At 35.5% G+C, this 17924-nt stretch overlaps 1 protein-coding gene across 11 annotated transcripts in view; it reads left to right on the forward strand.

Annotated features, from left to right (window-relative positions):
* PAN3 (poly(A) specific ribonuclease subunit PAN3) overlaps positions 1 to 17924 on the forward strand; it is an 81967-nt gene that overhangs the window by 36472 nt on the left and 27571 nt on the right. For all 11 annotated transcript variants that reach the window (XM_055702695.1, XM_055702696.1, XM_055702685.1 and 8 more), the window contains 3 exons: positions 8401 to 8551; positions 16481 to 16728; positions 17307 to 17411. In XM_055702695.1, coding sequence (XP_055558670.1) covers positions 8401 to 8551; positions 16481 to 16728; positions 17307 to 17411 — 504 coding nt within the window. The remainder of the gene's footprint in view (positions 1 to 8400; positions 8552 to 16480; positions 16729 to 17306; positions 17412 to 17924) is intronic.

Consider the following 17924-nt stretch of genomic DNA (forward strand, 5'->3'; position numbering starts at 1 on the left):
ATTTATTTCACAAAGTAGGCATAGGGCCCTCTGGGGCAGTGACTTGGAGATGTTTTATTCTCTTCACCCATTGCTGTGCTATGTATTTTGCTTGATTGTTATAATCAGTGGAGGAGGAGCAAAAGTAAGCATTATATGTATTCTAAAAGCAAACATGCACAACCTTTTATTTTAATTTTCATGTTTGCAAGGTTTCTATTGGTAAAATTAGTGTTTTGTTAAAATGATTGACACTTAATGCCAATAAATTCCCTCAGTACAGAATTTGGAGATGTAACCACCATGATCAGAAAGTGTAAATTTTCAATTCTTATGTTGGGATAGTTTATATTTCTCAACTTTTTTGTTAAACTTTATTGTTACTTTACTTTATTCCTGAATTTTCTTCAGCTCCTTAAGAGGGGACATGTACAGCTGAATTTGAGCATATCTGTACGGAAGTAGCAGGTTATCCTTGGGATTACCATTAGCCTTCGTTATCGTCTAGGAGGAATCAGCTCAGTGTCCATTAACATGGAGTTTAGGTGGAAATTATTATAGTGGTGGGAACTGCAACACTGCTACTAATATTATTCTGTACTTGTGTAGTGCTTTTGATTCTTCAGAGATTGTTGTTTCAGTCTTTTCTGTGAGGGTTATGTTCTTTTTGATGTTTTCTAAGTGAGTGGAATGGGTAAATTGACAACAGACTGATAAATAGAATTTCTGGCACCTTAAGAGTTTCTTTCAGTTTCCTAAATTCTGCCATGTAAGGGCCAACACGAAGCTCATATGAGAGCCCTTCCATACCAATACTAGTTTTGCATTACTTGATGTTTGGATATCTTTGTGTTACTGATACTGGAAGTCATGGACAGCATGATGCAGGCAAATGGATACTACATTGTGTAGGGGCGTTTGGGCTTAAGTCCTTTTGCTGCTGGGAGCCGCACAGCCACTGGTGAAGGAAGATGAAGCAGAAAGGAAACATTGGCAGAAGGACCAGGTAAGGTTTCAGAGGAGTGGTTGGAGCCTATGAAGCACTACTTTTCTCAAGGGAAAGAAGATTGACAGATTGAATTTGTTGTGTGTGTCTAATGGGAGTGTAAATTAGTAGACAGTTCTGAGAAGAGTGAATCAGAAAATTGATCTTTGAATTTCAGATGGACATGAAAGGGCGGGAAAAGCTCCATTTGTACTCATCCTCCGTTTTCTCTGCTGTTCAGTGTTGCAGCAAGGTTTGTTTTTGATCTGCTCCACTTAGAGTAGAGCAAAAAACCAATGCTTCTGGAGGCTGGAGAGCCAGTAGTGTGAGAAATGGAGCTTCTGGGCAGGAGCAATTGCCTTTTCAGAACCTATGCTCTCCAAAGTTGTGTTGAAAGTGTGGCAAAAGGAAGCTCGAGGTCCCCTAGCTTTCTGAGGTTAGCAGTAGTAGCTTGGGATTGGTTGCAGAGCATGTGGCTTTTGAAGGGTGCAAGTTCCTTTAGTGTGCCAGAATCTTCAGCTACATAATTGATTTAAACTATGTACAGCATAAGATTTTGTATTATGTGATGCAATTACAATAGCTTCCCATGAAGATATGGGACTTCAGAAAAGCATGTATACGCATATGTGGTAGAAATAAGAATAAGAAGGATGTTCCAGCCATAGGAAATAAAATTGGAGGGGAAACAGGAGGGATTGCAGAGTAACAGTGGAGTCTGGCCAGACTGAATGGGGAAAGGTGTAAAAACAGGCTGCACCTGAGATTATGAGGATATATAAAGCTCTGCATAGGTGAGAAACCAACTTTTATCTTGATCTGATCATTGTAAATCTTTATATTGTAGTGTGAATGTTTTCTAAGTTAAGTTAAACGAAGCTTGAACTGTTAAAAATTAGAAATTTTAATTATAAAATACAAAAAAATGGCTGGAGAAGTTTGGTACATGAAACTATGTAAGAATGGGTAGTTTCACACTGAGATTTCAGATTGACTTTTTCCTACTTTATTATGTATGTAATCCACAGATAGCATTGCTCTTCACTATTTCAAAATACAGGCTGTTTAGAGATTTTTGCAGGTGTGAATATAGGTTACACAAACTAAATTTTGGATGACTGAGTGCTAAGCAAGAAGTAGAAAGGTTAAATTATGATGGAGGCACATCTGTTTGAGGGCATGTTTGAGGATGAGTAAGCAGAATTACATCTCAAAATCACTGAGGGTTTGCAGTGCTGGGCAGGTGTTGAAACTCATGTGTCTATTTGAATGTCCACTCTTCCAAAGCTATGATTTAAGAAGTGGGAGTACATTATTTCATGGTGCAATTTTTAGTAATTTTTGTCCAAAAAGTGGCTGTTTTAAAAAGCAAGGTAGCTTACAGCATGCCTTGTAAAACAGTGTAATTGTTTCTCATGCATGGCAATGAATTTATAGTCCAGATCTATTTTCTTTAAAATACTGCGTTACATTTAAATGATTAAAAGTGGAGCCCACAGAGAGAATTGTATTCTGGGTTGTGCATTAAAAAAGAAAAAACCCCAGCTCCTCCAAAAAACCCAAACCAAAGTTTGTTCTCTAGTGATATTTCCTACCCCATTAGGAAATGTCCTGAGCCGCTACATCACCATGATACATATAATAGCAAATGGTAATTCTCTTTAAACTAGTAGGAATACATACTTCTTTAGTTAGATGGATCAGTTCTTGAGCACCATGAATAACATTTTTTTGTTTGTTTCTTAAAAAAAAAATCACAGAAATGAATTTTTGAAAAATATTGCATCAAGAACATGGACTTCTAAAACTTTAGAATTTTTACAATACTTTGAAGTATTTTTGTTAAAAAATGTGAAAATATTCCAAATCTTTACTTTTTAGTGAGTTCTTGTCAGATATAACAAAACTTTGCTAGTAGCTTTATTTGTCTGAGCCTGTGTTCTGGTTTAAAACGAAATAAATCTTTAACCAACAAATTTCACTGAGTTCTAATCAAATTCTCTAACTCTTGCAATACAGCTAATAATGTTGACTAATTGAAATGCCTATAGAGCTTATTGTACCACTGATGTGACAACTTGTCACAGTAATTGCAATAAGGTAGCATGTTGCACAAATTCAATAGTGGGAGGGAAGGAGACTTGCTTTGAAGCCCTCCAGTGTCTGCTGGGCTGCTCGGACATCACAGATTGTGTCCTTCCCTGATGTCATAGTTAACAAGGAATCCTGGAAAGGAGGTGTTGCAATGATGCTCTCTACATAAAGTGAAGCTCCTTGTATGGTGCACCTGCCCACTTAAAAACAACAACAAAGAAATGCCCCAAAAGAGCAAGAAATAACCACACATAAAAACAGGCAACACTTTTTTTGTTGTTTTTGAATTCCTGAGAGAGAGATTCTGAAAACTATGTTAAAAATAGACTGGTAGAGGATGGCTTAGTGGTAGTTTTCTGTAACCATTACAAGATTATGCAATTTGGGATGTCAGAACAGATCAACATGAATTTTGGAGGTGAAGTAGAACATAAAAAGAGAATAAAAACACTGCATCCTGGTTCTAGTGTGGTAAGTACACTAGCAAATTATTTTGAAATAAAATGAAATCAGCCTACTTTTTGCTTTAGGTAGCTGGCTTTGGGTGTGGGTCTGAACATGGGACCAGAACCGATCCAATGAAGTAGTGTTACAGCCACCAAAATAAGAGGTGGTGGCTCTGCTGCTGCTGTACATCTCAGTGGTGTTTTGAGATACTGAACTGGAAATGGGGGGAGGGATGCGGAGCCGTTCCAGTACTCCTGTGAGATCCCTGCATGACCTTAACAAAGGCTCCATAACTTGAGCATCCGTGTGTTACAGCCTGATTCTGTACTTCATGGCACTTGGAGGATTCATTTATGAATTGATGCAGCAGTGGGGCCTTAGTAGTTTATCACTGAGGAGCATAAAGACAAATCATATTTATTGAAATTGACAGTTGATGAAACAGGAATTTTTATTTTACTTCTTGATTACAGAAATCTGTGATACATGCAGCTCCTCAACATACAGTAGTGCTGCATGCTGCTGTGTGGTCCTCCTAGCGATGGTGTTCAGCTAAGATCCATGGCTTGCTCTTTACTTTCATCTGCACCTTCCTTTAAGGAGCCTTGAATTGTTTTTCAGTGATACCACAAAATAGTTTTCTTCGCCTCCCCACTATGTTTTAGGTGTATTTCCTTTTTTATCTTTAAAAGCATAAAAGCCACCAGTCAAACTTTGTGCTGAATGGTGACACAAATGAGTTGTTTTATAGTCCTCCCTCACTTTTTCACTTCAGCTGTGGTTCCATCCTTACTAATTGCATCATGGCTAAATTCAGCCTTCATTTGGACTGTATTTGTATGTGCTGTATAGAAATTGGTTTTGTATGTGGAGCTGGATGGACTCAGTTTTGCATTCTTTCTTTGGAAGTTCCTTTGCAATACTGACTGAAGGGAGGCTCTTCTTTCTTTTGGAGAGCACAGACATAAAGAATCTGAAAATAGGGTATTTTGGTGAAATTTCTTCATGGAATCATTCTTGTGAGAATGCATGATGCAGCTATTAGTTCAGATAGTACTGAGGGAAGCTGCTTCCCTGTTTTAGTTTTGACAGTATTTGTATGAGCATACAGGAAGAAGAGGGGTGTGTGTGAGACTTAAAACTGGCCAGGTTGAGAGGAAAAAGGAATGGTGGTAATTTTAGCAAATAGGACTTGGAAATTACTTTAGGTGGGTTGCTAGAAAGATTTAACGTAGCTGACACAGCTGTACTTGTTTCTGTTTAATGCTGTTTGTTGAAAATGTGTTAATTAATGTTTTGAAATAATTTTGTATATGCCTTTTCACAGGACATTTGCATTTGAAACTGAAAATACAGTCTTTAGTTTGTTGCATAGTGCACATTGCTAGCAGGCTTTGTGTTTCTTGTTTGGGCTTTAGAAAGTGCATTTGCTGCTTTTATTTTTAACATCATAGCATTGCATAATTCATTACATGTCCTCTAAGTATTTCTTACATCTCCATTCTTTTATTTACTCCCAAGGCTTAATAAAAGTCTTCAGTACCCGTTTTCTTTACTTTTTATTTAGCAATCCTGATCTTGGACTTCAAATTTTAAGCCTGGTGTAGCATGAATAAATTAGTTTACTCCGAGATGAGTAATTGATGACTAATTAAGCAAAATTTGTTTTAAAGCTGGGCTTGTGGGACATGTAGACATAATATGGAATGAAGAAAGTGCTTTTCACTAATTAGATATAGATTATTTTCATTCTTATCAAAATTTAAATTTTGGGAAGTTTGGTAAGATTATAACAGAAAAATTGTAAGAATACCCTTTAGGATTTTAAGGCATAGTCCCCATTTAGACAGAATTTTCAAGCTTACCATTGATCCAAATGTAAAACTGATACTGGATTTTAAACTTTGTATTATGAGTTGCCAGAGTGAAAGTAGGATATTTTTCCAGACCAAGAACGTAATTTTTGGAATAATTTGGCGTTAAGAATGTGGCTTCCTAATTCTGGCATGTTTGTGTGCTCATTGGTGCAGAATAGGTTATCTACAGAGTTTGAAAAAGGAAAACTTGTATGCTTTTGGAATAATTTTAAGAACTGCAACTTCACATAGACATAATGTATTTAAATGCAGCCTGGGGCTTAAGCTTCAAAATTTCTGTCAAAGTATTAACTAGTTTTGAACATAAATTATTAAATTTTCTTGTACTAGTTTATTGTTAGTTTATTCTGGCTGGTGGCTGTGGAGCTCAAGTATTTTTCTGTATTTAGAAAACAGCTTGAATGTGGAAGAGTCTTTTAAAATTGGAACCAAAATTTAAATCACTTCTTTGCCAATGGGGAAAGTCTTGGATTACAGCTTCATGTTTGTAATACCACAGAAAAGTAAAACAGGCTTTTATAGGAAAGAGTCTAGCTATACAAATATTTATCTATGCTAGCTAAAAATATTTTTTACTCATATAAAATACTTTCATCAAAGTTATATAAAAACAGCTTAATCTTATCAGGCGTTGATTCTGATCCTGAATTGTAACACCAAAAAATGGAACGAAAATTGAATTTCCATCAGGCTTGACCTACTCCTGTTTGTTATTCTGCAGCATAAACCCAAACTGCTTAACGGATTCCTGGGTTTGACTCTTTCACTTGGATAAACTAGAGCAGTTAAAGTGGAGCTCTCAAGCAGCTGCATTTTAAAATTATGATGGATATATAAGTAACTTTTGGAGACCAAAACTGGTCTATGAAAACTTGTGGAATGCATTTCAAAATAAAAAGTGGCTCTGTGCTGTAAGCATTGATTGAATCAGTTGGTGAAAGTGTTAACAGTTCAGTTAGAATCGTATGGATGGGATGTTGGGAACTCTCTCAGTTGCTCTAGGAAAGGCTGAGGTTATCTTCCAGAAGATGTCTTTCTCTCCCCTTGCATACTTCGAGTTTTTTGCCATGTCCTGCCCTTCTTGCCTAGTTGACATAGTATTTTGGTGTGGTAGAGCTGTGGATGTGTCATGGCTAGTTTTACTAGTGGAAAAAATGTGGATCTCATAGTTCTTTGAATTTCTGTGCATTTAGCAAAATGCTACAAATGCTGACCTTTGCTTTCCTGGTTGTTTTGTTTGATGACTTTTCAGCTGTATTGCTATTTGGACAAATTCTATATGGCTCTTTACCACCTCTGTCATTTTTTCCAGTTTCAGTGCAGATTTGGCTGAATGGTTGCATGACAGATTTTATCTAGAGGAACACCATTCGCTTAGTTATTCCTGTACCTAAAATTCAGATAAGTCCAGAATAATACCTTTTGAGTTTACACGTGTCAGTTACTTGTTTTCAGTCTGTATAACGCAACTTACTATTTGTTTTGCTGCACTGGTGTATTATTTTAGCAAGTTTTCCTTAATGTGCTTGAGGAGTTTTAAAATTCTTATGAACTTTTTACCCATGTAAATCTTAAGTGTTTTACTTGACCAATCTACATCCCTGGTTATAGCTGCTCTTTGAATACTCCAACACATGAATATATAGAATGACTACCATGTAACATCATAAGGTGGCTAACGGTTAAAATTGTGTGATTAAAGGTGCAGTATTCTTACTATTACGTTTTAAACCTGAGCATCCTCTTTAATTTTAGTTTTTAGAATCCTTTTTCCTTTCCAGTACGTTGAAATACATTAATACTATGATATTTGGCTGAAGTATTCAAATAAAGATATTAAAAACAAATTAACGCACCAAAGAATACTTTTCAAATACTCTTCTCCACTGTCTAAATTAGTGTTCTGTAATCACACTTCTTTTCTAATTTGGCGCTAACTTAATTTCTCTGATGCCACTGTATTCATATTGGTAAAAATCAATATTGGTAATTTAACAGTTGATGCATTTGGTCATTTTGAAGCTGCCTAAAACTGAAGTTACCCAATATAATTTGCTTTAAAAAAAACAAATCATGGATTATCTTAACAGTATCCTTTGTCTATTGGGAGTTGTTACTGTTTTCTTACTTTTACCCTTTTTGTTTATATACTTTTGAGAGGTATTCTGAAGATTACTTAACACAATTAAGTTTGACAGTTAATCTTCAAGTTTTTCAGTATGTGTAATAATTGGTTTTAGTTCTTGGCTTTATTTCTTTTTTCTCTGACTAATGTCTTTTGTAATTGACTGCCCAATAATAAGTTTTTTGCCTTTTGAGCTAAACCAAACAAAAATCTCACCCCAAAACACCTCCCACAGCTATAAAACCTGTGCACAGATTATAATAGAAATTAAAAGTTGGTTGTGTGATATGTTTTATGTACTAATAAACACTGCATGTTTGATGGTCACTCTGCTGCTATTTGTTTCTGTGGTGCCAAATTAAACCTTGTTATTAAAGGTGCTACAAAAATGGAATAGCTAGTTAAAACAGAAGTAAACTTAAAAAAAAAATGGAACACACAGGCCTATTTGAAATAGAGGCAGGGATGACTTCTTTAGCAGCAGTCGTTTTTACTGCTTTAATTTGAAACTGCTACTTACTTTGAAATGAAATTGCTGAAGTCATATAGGAGCAGTCTGTAGCAGTTAGCAAGGTTTTCTCAGTGTCAAGTCTGTTCTCCAACTTGATAATGTAATGCTTATGGAAAGCCTTTGCAAAGTGTTTGTATGAACTCATACATCAGCTGTTCATGTGGAAAGCTTGCTAATGCTATTTGAGACATAAGCTAGAAAAACATTTAAGTTTGTTCATGCAGACCAGTTTCCAGTATATGCTGTTCTTGTCAGCAAGCTGTATATAACTTAAATATATCCTCTGTGCTCGGTGGGCTTGCCTAGAAAATATTTTATACCGAGTAGACACTGTCCATCTCTTCACATTTAAAATACTTAATTTACATTTGTTTTTAAACAGACACCAAATCCTTCTGCAAGTGAATTTATTCCTAAAGGAGGATCAACCTCTAGGCTGAGTAATGTATCCCAGTCAAGTATGTCTGCCTTCTCACAAGCCTTGTTCTCTCACCCCTCCATGGGAAGTCCTGCTACTGCTGGGCTAGCACCAGGTAAGTTGAGAGTAATGATTTGCAGTACAGTTGCTTTTAACTTAATGTCAAACATAACGCTGTATAGATAGTAATCAGCTTTATCAGGTAGGTATAAATGCAGCCGCCTCCTTTAAGACAGTTTTCAAGCATATAAGAAGTGCAGGAACTCGGGGTTTATCTTCCAGTAGTATGGAAATCACACTGCAGGCTATAACAACTGTTCAGCCACAGCAGTACTGAAATAAACTCAGCCCAGCTTTCTCTGCCATTTTTGGGGGAATGGGGTGCTGAGTTATCATGAACTGTGCTCTATGCAATCCTTGCTACAACAGTACCTGAAGATCATTTAAACTACCCCTAGTCTGGAAATGCAGTGCAGTCTACAGTGAATATGTGCTCTGATTGCCACACGCTGATCTGCTTTTTTCATTTGTTTCTAGAGTATGTAATCTAGAAGTAATGATTTTCAATGTTAATAAGTATATACAGGGACTTTAAAATCTCGATGAAAAAGAAAAAGTGGAAGACAAGCTTATTCTAAAATAATTTTGCCTGCACAGTAGTGTTATTGATCTGTCATATGTAATCTCACTTTTAAGACCAATTTATGATTATTTCCCATCTTTAAAACTCTTACTGAAATGTGTTCCATGCAGTCATACAATTCTGAGTGACAGAGATTTTTTTCATTCACACTTAAAAAGATCAAGCTCTTTATGCATCTTTTGGACTTCTGATTGTAAAAAAGTTAGCTTAATTCTAGTAACTCTTTTTAAAGAAAATATTTATAAGATAGAACCATCAGCAGATCTGGATATTACACATCACAGATCCTTTGGCGAGTTTCTGTGTGCACTTAAACCTTTGGCAATTTCTTGTGACTGATAAGAAGGCATTAGGTAGCTGCCAAAGGCAGAGGGGCAAATATTGTAAATGTTTGGGTTTTTAAACCAGTATTGGCAACTACCATCTGTTAAACTGAACTTCCATCTTTCCTGATGCCAGAGAATATATCTGTGTCAATTTAAGAAGCCAGCACTTAGCTTGTATGTTACAGCTATCAGAACAGGCTAGGAAAGTGGTGCTTCTGCTGACCAAATAAACATGTTGCAGTACTGTGATTTGTACTATATTGTGCTGTACAGTGTTACTGGAAAACTGTTGTGTTTATATGCCTCTCAGTCTTGTCACCTGGATTGAAAAGTATATAAAGGATTAAATAGAATATGGTAAAATGATCTGCTTCTGGAAAATGTCCAGTGAGGTCTCAGGGATCCTTCACAGTCTGATTTCCTTACTATCTGTAAGGAATACTTGAAAAGATAAGTAACTGATGGAAGAACTTTGCTCAACAACCTGAACCTTTGAAATATTGATGCCTCATGAGAGCTAACTTCAGGCAGAGTTGGCTTGTTTCCCTGCTCTTCCTGTATAATTAAGGAGAATATAGTTCAAAGTAGGGATCTGGATTGGGTGCTCTGAATTTCTTTAGAAGCTGCTTCTTCTACACTGAGTGCAGAATTCTCTGAACCTAAGTGTCCTGTGTAAATAATACTCAGACATTTTTATTTAAATGGTTTAGCTGTCAATAGTATACATCCATAAAAACTTCTGTTACCTCAAGACAGGTTAGGAGGTGCTCTTTCTGAAAGACTAGGCTGTTAAATAAGAAAGCACTACTTGTGTGGGGATGTTTCACCATTTAAGTCATACTGTATAACAGAACAAAAAAATTTAGTATCTCCTGAAATTGTAATTAAAAATTCTTGTTGGGCTGTTAGCTTTCAATAAGTGGAAACAACATTCAAATGAAACCCATATAAAGAGTTTAATAAGAATTTTCCTTTAAATAAAGAGAAGTCTCCTTCTAGTTAAATGGTATATACTCTCCAGTAGAATAACTTTTAGGAAACATGTAAGATTTAAGCATTTGAATGAGATCAAGATTGCTTATATTAGCTCACAGGGTACTGGAAGAAATTAATATTTATGAAATAGTGAAATGTATTAGCAATAATTTGTTAAAAGTTCTACAGGTTAGTTCACACATAACAAAGTAGGTAGATGATAACAATCTTTTGATTTCCCTCTTGAGGATGGAAAAATTTAAGTTCTTTCACATATCTAATTATTGAGATATCCCTAAAGATAGGTGTAAATGAAACTCACTTTTGATATTTAGTATTTCACAGATGACTGGTGACAAAATTGATTGTCCCTGGAAAATATTTGTTCTGCCTGTTTTATCAATAGGACTGCAGAAATACTGGAAAAAATGACAACTGAAACCTGATGTACTTTAATAGTATCCATACCTGACACATCCATTAGGGCATAGCATGGAAGGAGGTTGCTGCTACTTCTACATGTATTTACTTAGATAAGTGCATTCTAGCATAATCTCAACACAGTCAGTAGTCATCTCCGTATCCTTTAATAGAAGACAAAAACATAGTGAGATAAAATGCAACTGATACAAATAGCTGGAGAAAAATGTCCTATTGAAGAGCTTTGAACAGATCTCCTTCACCATCTCCAAACTTTCTTTCCTTATGAGCCCCTGGATAATACCATATTTTTGTTCTTTCCATTCCCTTGCTACCAAACACATTCTGTTTATCATTTGTATGGGAAATTTAGTGAGTTGTTGACAACCTTCAAATAGTACTTTTGCTAACAAGCTTATCCTAGCCACTTCTGTGTAGTAGTTTCAGAGTAACAGTGCCATTAAAATATACACCAAGGTGTATGAAAGAAATTAATAAACATCGTTGGAGTGATAAGACATCACTGCTGTGTTAAACTTGAGAGAGAACAGATGTATAGCCCCCAGCAGAGAAAATCCTTGCCTGGTTTGGGTTTGCTTAAGCTAGGTTATAGCTAAAGAGTGATGCCTTTGTCAACAATGGAAATTACAGCAGATTGCTGTTGCTTCTGTATTTAGTCCAAGACAGGCTCTGAGCTTATGTAGAATGTTATAGATCCCATTTCTGCTGCCAGTCTGAACATGCAGGCTTAGGAGCCAGGAGCATAAAGGTGATGTGCTTGTGTCCAGTTGACACATTTCCATTGATGATGGCTGTCTCAGGGTTTGTGACATCAGCTGGAGCACTTTCAGCTGAGGTGGTTTGAGTGGCCTAAGGCCCGAGAGGTTGTTCCAACCTCCTGTATCAAGTATGGTGTAGCATTGTGTGGAGGAAGTTCCACAGTTGTTCCAGAGTGATGCAAGAAAGGGATGAGACAAAGAGGCTGTAAAGTTACGTGTTTTTCCCCAAATAAAATTGAGGAGGAACTGATGACTCAAAGTTGTTTAGGGAATTAAGGAGATTTAATTAACTTAGAAATACACAGCTACAATGCTGATGACCTGATAGAAAGCTTATAATAAAAATAAGTATTTAATGAATTTAAGGATGCTGCTGTAAGTTTCTGAAATAGTCTGGTTCTGTTATTTGCTTCAATTTGCCATTCCTCAAAATGTACCTAGTAGTCTAGAGTATCTCTAAAGTACAGAACATTAAGGTGATAAAATGTTAAATGTTTAATTTTTGACCTCTGTGTTACAAGCCACAGAGGCATAGGGATATGGTTGTAGATGAATAAATTTGTAAGCAAAACTTAGTTTTTAAATAAGTGTTTGTTATAGGCCAGCCGATTTGCATATGCATGAGCTTAATGAAATCCTGCTTCAGTAAGTTGTAAACTCTCATTGAATCCAAAAACTATAGGCACTGAGTCCGTAATGAGAGTTCATGTGTGATGCCCTTTCTTTGATCCTGTTTATCTGTATGATTTCACAGATCCAAAATATATCCTAGCATTGAAATCAAATACATTGTATGCCACAAAGCTTTATTAAAGCGTTTATCCCATAAAATATCTTCGACCACTGTCTCAAATTCATTTCAAATTCTGCCACTTCCTTTTCCTCAGTCACAGTAAAACTTCAAAAATAATAAACAATGCAAGAAATGAAAATATAACGATAAGAGAGGGATATGTAAATATGATCACCTAAAATGAGAATAGCAGCAGGAACTCCAGGTATGTGTAGGTAGCCTGCACAGTTGCTGTGAATGTTGTGAAGACCTTCAAATCCCGCAACCATTTCCATGTTGTTGTGATACCATAACAGCTGCATACCGTGACACTGTTTCTTGGATGTAAATAATTGTGAAGTGAAAGAAGCCCTTTCTCGTTGCAGTTTACCTTTCAAGATAGTATTTGACTTCTTCATGAAGGGTGTTAAGATTCACTGAGGCAAGGAATGGATAGCCACCTTTACTGGTAGATAAGTCTCAGGAAGAACAATTTGAAGCAGGCTTTTTGGTGTTTTAGTGCTGCTGGCATTTTCATTTTAATATAGGGGGAATGTTGAACTCTGTCATAGGGAAAGCTGAAAAATGTTTTTTGTCAGGATCACTGGTATGATGCATAAAATATATATTTTTATATATGTATAAACTAATTAGTTTATTCAAACCCTGTTTTTTTTCTCAGGCCTTTAAGTAAGTGTTTATGCTAATTGTGCTATTGGAAACAGCTTGTCTAATTCTGTGAGGGGTAGTTCCATATTCACCCCACTGCATATATTCAGTAGTCTTTTTCCATCAGTGTGAGTCAGTAGGAGTATATGGTCACCTTTTAATAAGCCATTTTCCTTTATTTTCTTCTAATTCTATTTTGTTGTGGTTAGATACTAATACTAGTAAGGTTTTAACTGATTAAAATACTAATGAAGTTAGTGAGAACTGCTTGAGTTTGTACACTTGATTACATGCTTAGCTATGCATAATTTTCACTGTATTAAGCTTTTTCTTTATTGTGTGATATTGGACTTTTAATATTTATTTAGACTGCAGAATTTAATGTAAGTCTCTCAGAGGAATCTTAGCACCTTCAATATTTGCTGCCTCAGCCTATTGGTACCCACCACAGCACTAGCAGCAAGCTTTTGTAACTTGTAGTATATGGTTCCAGTAATATAAAACCAAACTGTAGTCAGACTTCTTTCATATCTTCAACTTACTATGTATATTGGCAAATGAAAAGTCCATATGTTCTGTCCAACAGATGATTTTCATTGAACTCTCAATGTCCTTCCAAAATCAGACCTAACTGAGGCTGGAAGGGCATTTGAAAGGATTTGTGTAACTATCTTCTTTCAGTCACGCATTAACAGCCAAGCAAAGACATTAAGGATTTTTGTTTGTAACTGTTCTTAGGCAGGAATAGTTTTTTTAAAAAGTAAATGTTAAAGTGGAAATTGCTGGAGATTGTGTCAGTAAGAACTCCTAGGGATAGATTTACTTTTTTTTTTTTTCTGAGAAACTTGCAGTAGGTCACAACATAGTTTCAGTGAGGTTACAGTCATCACTTTCATTTTTAAGATAAGATTTACAGTATACTGTATCTTATATGTATAGTTTTTATTTGAAAGTAAAGAAGCTTTTGATTCATTCTTCTTTAGTGTACATGAGGGCTGCTGGATTTTCCTCATTCCTATGGTTGAGTATTTTACTGAAACACAAGTTTCTTGAAGCCAGTTATTCCTATCTGGGCAGAGATTACATGCTTGCAAGGACTTCAGTTAATACTATGTTTTACTGGAATACAGCAAAAAAGACATGTTAATAACTTTCCCTAGATGAAGAGAATCCCTTGAAAATCATAGACACAAATCACAGATCTGCTTCAGTTTTATGGCCACTTCAATTAGCCATCCTTTACATCTCAATAGTAATGCATTCTTTCCTTTGAAATTGCTCTTTTCCTCCAGTGGATTAAGAGTGCATTCATGTTCTAGTCTTCTGTTAAAAATGTAACCATCTATACAGTAGCTGTTGAATTATTTGTTACTCACTCGTTCAAGGCAACTTTTAATTTAATGAAAACTTACTTTCTCTTGCAGCATAAGTTGGTGCACAATGCATAACATTTTACTGTCGTACAGTTGATTTGTAAACAGATTTTTAGGAGACTAATATTACCATTCAGAAGTACTTTAACAATTGAACATTAAGAAGTGCCTATTATAATTCACGTTTTATTGAGTTAATACACTAATCAGCAAGCAGTTATTCCATCATACTGCTTATCTATAAGGTGTGTGTATGCACACATGTACATGTGTTAATACAAGGAAAAGTTCTGGCCAAGAAAAATACAGACTTATTTTTATAATTTTTGGTATTCTTATATTCTTAATTTTATATTTTTATAAAAGAAGAATAAATGACTGAAGAGACCCAACTAAAGAGAAAGGAGTAAGATTTACCTATGGTTTGCATTAAAAAATCATGCTTATTTTGTTGGAACTATTCACTTTTCAAGAGCAAGAGAAATAATTGTGGTGACTTAATAGGCATAGTTTTTGAGATGTTAAAGTAGTAAATGGTTGGAGCTAAATGAAAGGTTACAAATATTCTGTAATGTCATTAGGATAATCCAGCCTCAAAATCATTTTTCCCTAACTATTGAGTAAACCGCTAATACTAACATTGTTATTTGTTTCTGTGGCTTGTTTAAAAGAAAAGAAAAAATTAAATGTAGGAGGGATGCGACTACTTTAGGGGCAAGACATGAGTGTAAAAACACTCCTACATTTTACTGATGATGCATGTTGAGAACTCTGCATACGGTAACTCTTGACTGAAGTAGCTAAACAATTTTTTTGTAACTAAAGTGTGTATGAAAAAAAGTTGTTCTTGCTTTTATTAGTGAGATACTTGCTTAAATAAGTTACCAGAGCTTATAAATAGGAGTAATTTCAGAAAGTATCTGAGTAATAACTAACCACATTCTTAATTTGAGAAGAATTCTCGGCTGTCAATACAGCATTAGGTATAGAAGTTTTATATCTTTTTGTAAAAAGAATTCAGTATGACTAATATAATTCTGACTGTTAAAGAGAAAGTACATCCCAGTCTGAATTAAGCAACAATATATTTCAAAGGTGCTCTCCTTGTTGTTAATCTGAACACCTGAATATCTAGGATCTTTTGCTAGTAATAATAGGAGTTTTTTAAAAGGTTTTCTCTTCAGCAGCACTCTGAAAGCTTAGTTTGACACCTAAACTTTTATAAATAAGCATATATGAGAATTCTGCATACCGTAACTCTTGAACTACCTAAACTAGGTTTTGGTGACTAAAAAGTGTGTATGCAAAATGTTGCCCTTATTTTTCCCCTCTGATGTACTTTGTTTAAAAGCTGAGCTTCTCAAGCTTCAGTTGAGCTGTCTTTGTAATATCAAAGGTGAATACTAGTCAGTACAATAATTTTAAATAAATCTGAAAATCTCAGCATGAATGTGTAACAGACTTCATATCCTGAGAATTTACCTAGCTTTGCTTATCAAAGATATTTTTTTGAAGAATGATTTTTTTTGAATATAATAAATATAGGAAAACAGGTAAATTTTCTCCTGAAATCATTGAAAGTAGCATATAGTGTATTGCTTATTTGTGTGCTGTAGTTACTGGAGATCTGTCTATTAATATTCATAGCTGTGGAGTTGGTTCTAGAAAAGGTATACACATAATGAAGTGAGTTACAGCTTAGGAACCATTGACTTCTCATGTAACTTATGTAAACGTTCACTTATCATACAGCCATTAATATTTTTTTTTGCAGTTTAATAAACCCTCTTTTAGACACAGCGTTAATTTGATTAGTCTCTGCCTTTCTACTCCTCCTATGTCTTTCACTCCAGTTCTTCATACATAGATCATAAGTTCTGAAGTCTTTTCTCTCTTAAGAGTTTTAGGAAAGTTCTCTTCAGTCTTGCTCTTAATGTTTTACCTCTTAACTCTTCATATAGATGTAGCAATCCTTAAGCATCTCGCCTGTTCAGAATATTATTGGTAGTTAAGACTGGTTTTGTCAAATTGCTAATTTTTTTTTGATGACAGATTTGATCAACAGTATCTTCTTGTATTCCTTTAAGGAATGTCACTGTCAGCAGGATCTTCTCCTCTTCATTCCCCCAAAATAACTCCTCATACATCTCCTGCTCCTCGAAGAAGAAGTCATACTCCTAACCCAGCAAACTATATGGTGCCTACTAGTGCCTCTGCTTCTGTCGCTAATGCTGTGTCTCAGCCTCCATCTACTGGCCAGGTGATCCAGAAGGAAACAGTGGGTGGAACAACATACTTCTATACTGATACAACTCCAGCACCTCTCACGGGAATGGTATGTTTGCTTTTGATACTGAAGTGTATGGAGTTTCCAAATGCTGAGTTAGTTGATGCTACAGAGATTAATCTTAACACTCTGAAACTCTTACTTTGTATGAAGATTTGGCCATTTAACTGTTGTAATTGTTCTCCAAAATAATAAAAATAACAGTAATTTAAGGGCCAGAGAATGTATGTGTTTTTCATTTACTTCTGTGTAGAATTTTGAATTTTTTTTTTAATACAGCAATCGAAAGAAAACATTTTGTATCTCAGTGGATACATACATAATGACAAAACATTAGAAATCCAGATTGCTTTTTTCTTTATGATAGGTTAAATAACTCTCACATTTACAGCGGAGGGGAAAAGACAGTTAGAAAAACATAACAACTGTGTACATACATACAGCTCCCCCTTGCAGTTGTGAGTAGTGAATATCACATAAGGAAACTAATGTATCTGACAGTACATTTGTAATGTACTGTGCTTGAAGACTTTGTAGTTCAGTAGTTGACTAAAAGGGTGACGAAACTGTTTGTTTTCCCTATACTTAAGGATTTTAAACTGCTGCTTAAAATATTTTGTCTTCAGGTATTTCCAAACTACCACATTTACCATCCAGCTGCACCTCATGTTGCTTACATGCAGCCGAAAGCTAATGCACCTTCCTTCTTCATGGCAGATGAGCTCAGGCAGGTAAGATGATAAAGATTTTAAAGGAAAATTGCGTATTTTGGCAAAACCTATAAAACTACTAATAGTAGAAGAGAAATAGCCACTCATCTGTGCAGTCAGTTTTCCCTGTGGAGAATTTAAAAAATCAAGTCCTATAACGGATGGAGTACAGCAGCGGGTGAGGGTGGGTTACAACATATGTTACTTCAATCTAACCTGCATGCCATGATTTACTATTCAGCTAAGTATTCTTACTTCTTGTGTATTGTCATTTACATAGCATTCCTTTAAGCTGTAATCCTATCCAGTTTTAAAGTCTTCCACTGAAATGAAAGTATATGCAGGTGTTAGTTGATGAGCCCTTTGCCGAGTGCTGGCTCGGACTGTTACTTATTTCAGCTTTACTGTACTAGGTGCTTCTGTCAGTGCTAGCTCTAGCAAATGTGTCTTCTGCAGCTCCTTCCTTCAAGGATTTGTATATTTTGTCACTAACGTTTTCAAGCTATTGGTCTTCTCCCTTGCCCTGGACATTTG

This window comes from Falco cherrug, chromosome 2, assembly GCF_023634085.1.
Source record: "Falco cherrug isolate bFalChe1 chromosome 2, bFalChe1.pri, whole genome shotgun sequence".
In the NCBI taxonomy this organism is placed as follows: domain Eukaryota; kingdom Metazoa; phylum Chordata; class Aves; order Falconiformes; family Falconidae; genus Falco; species Falco cherrug.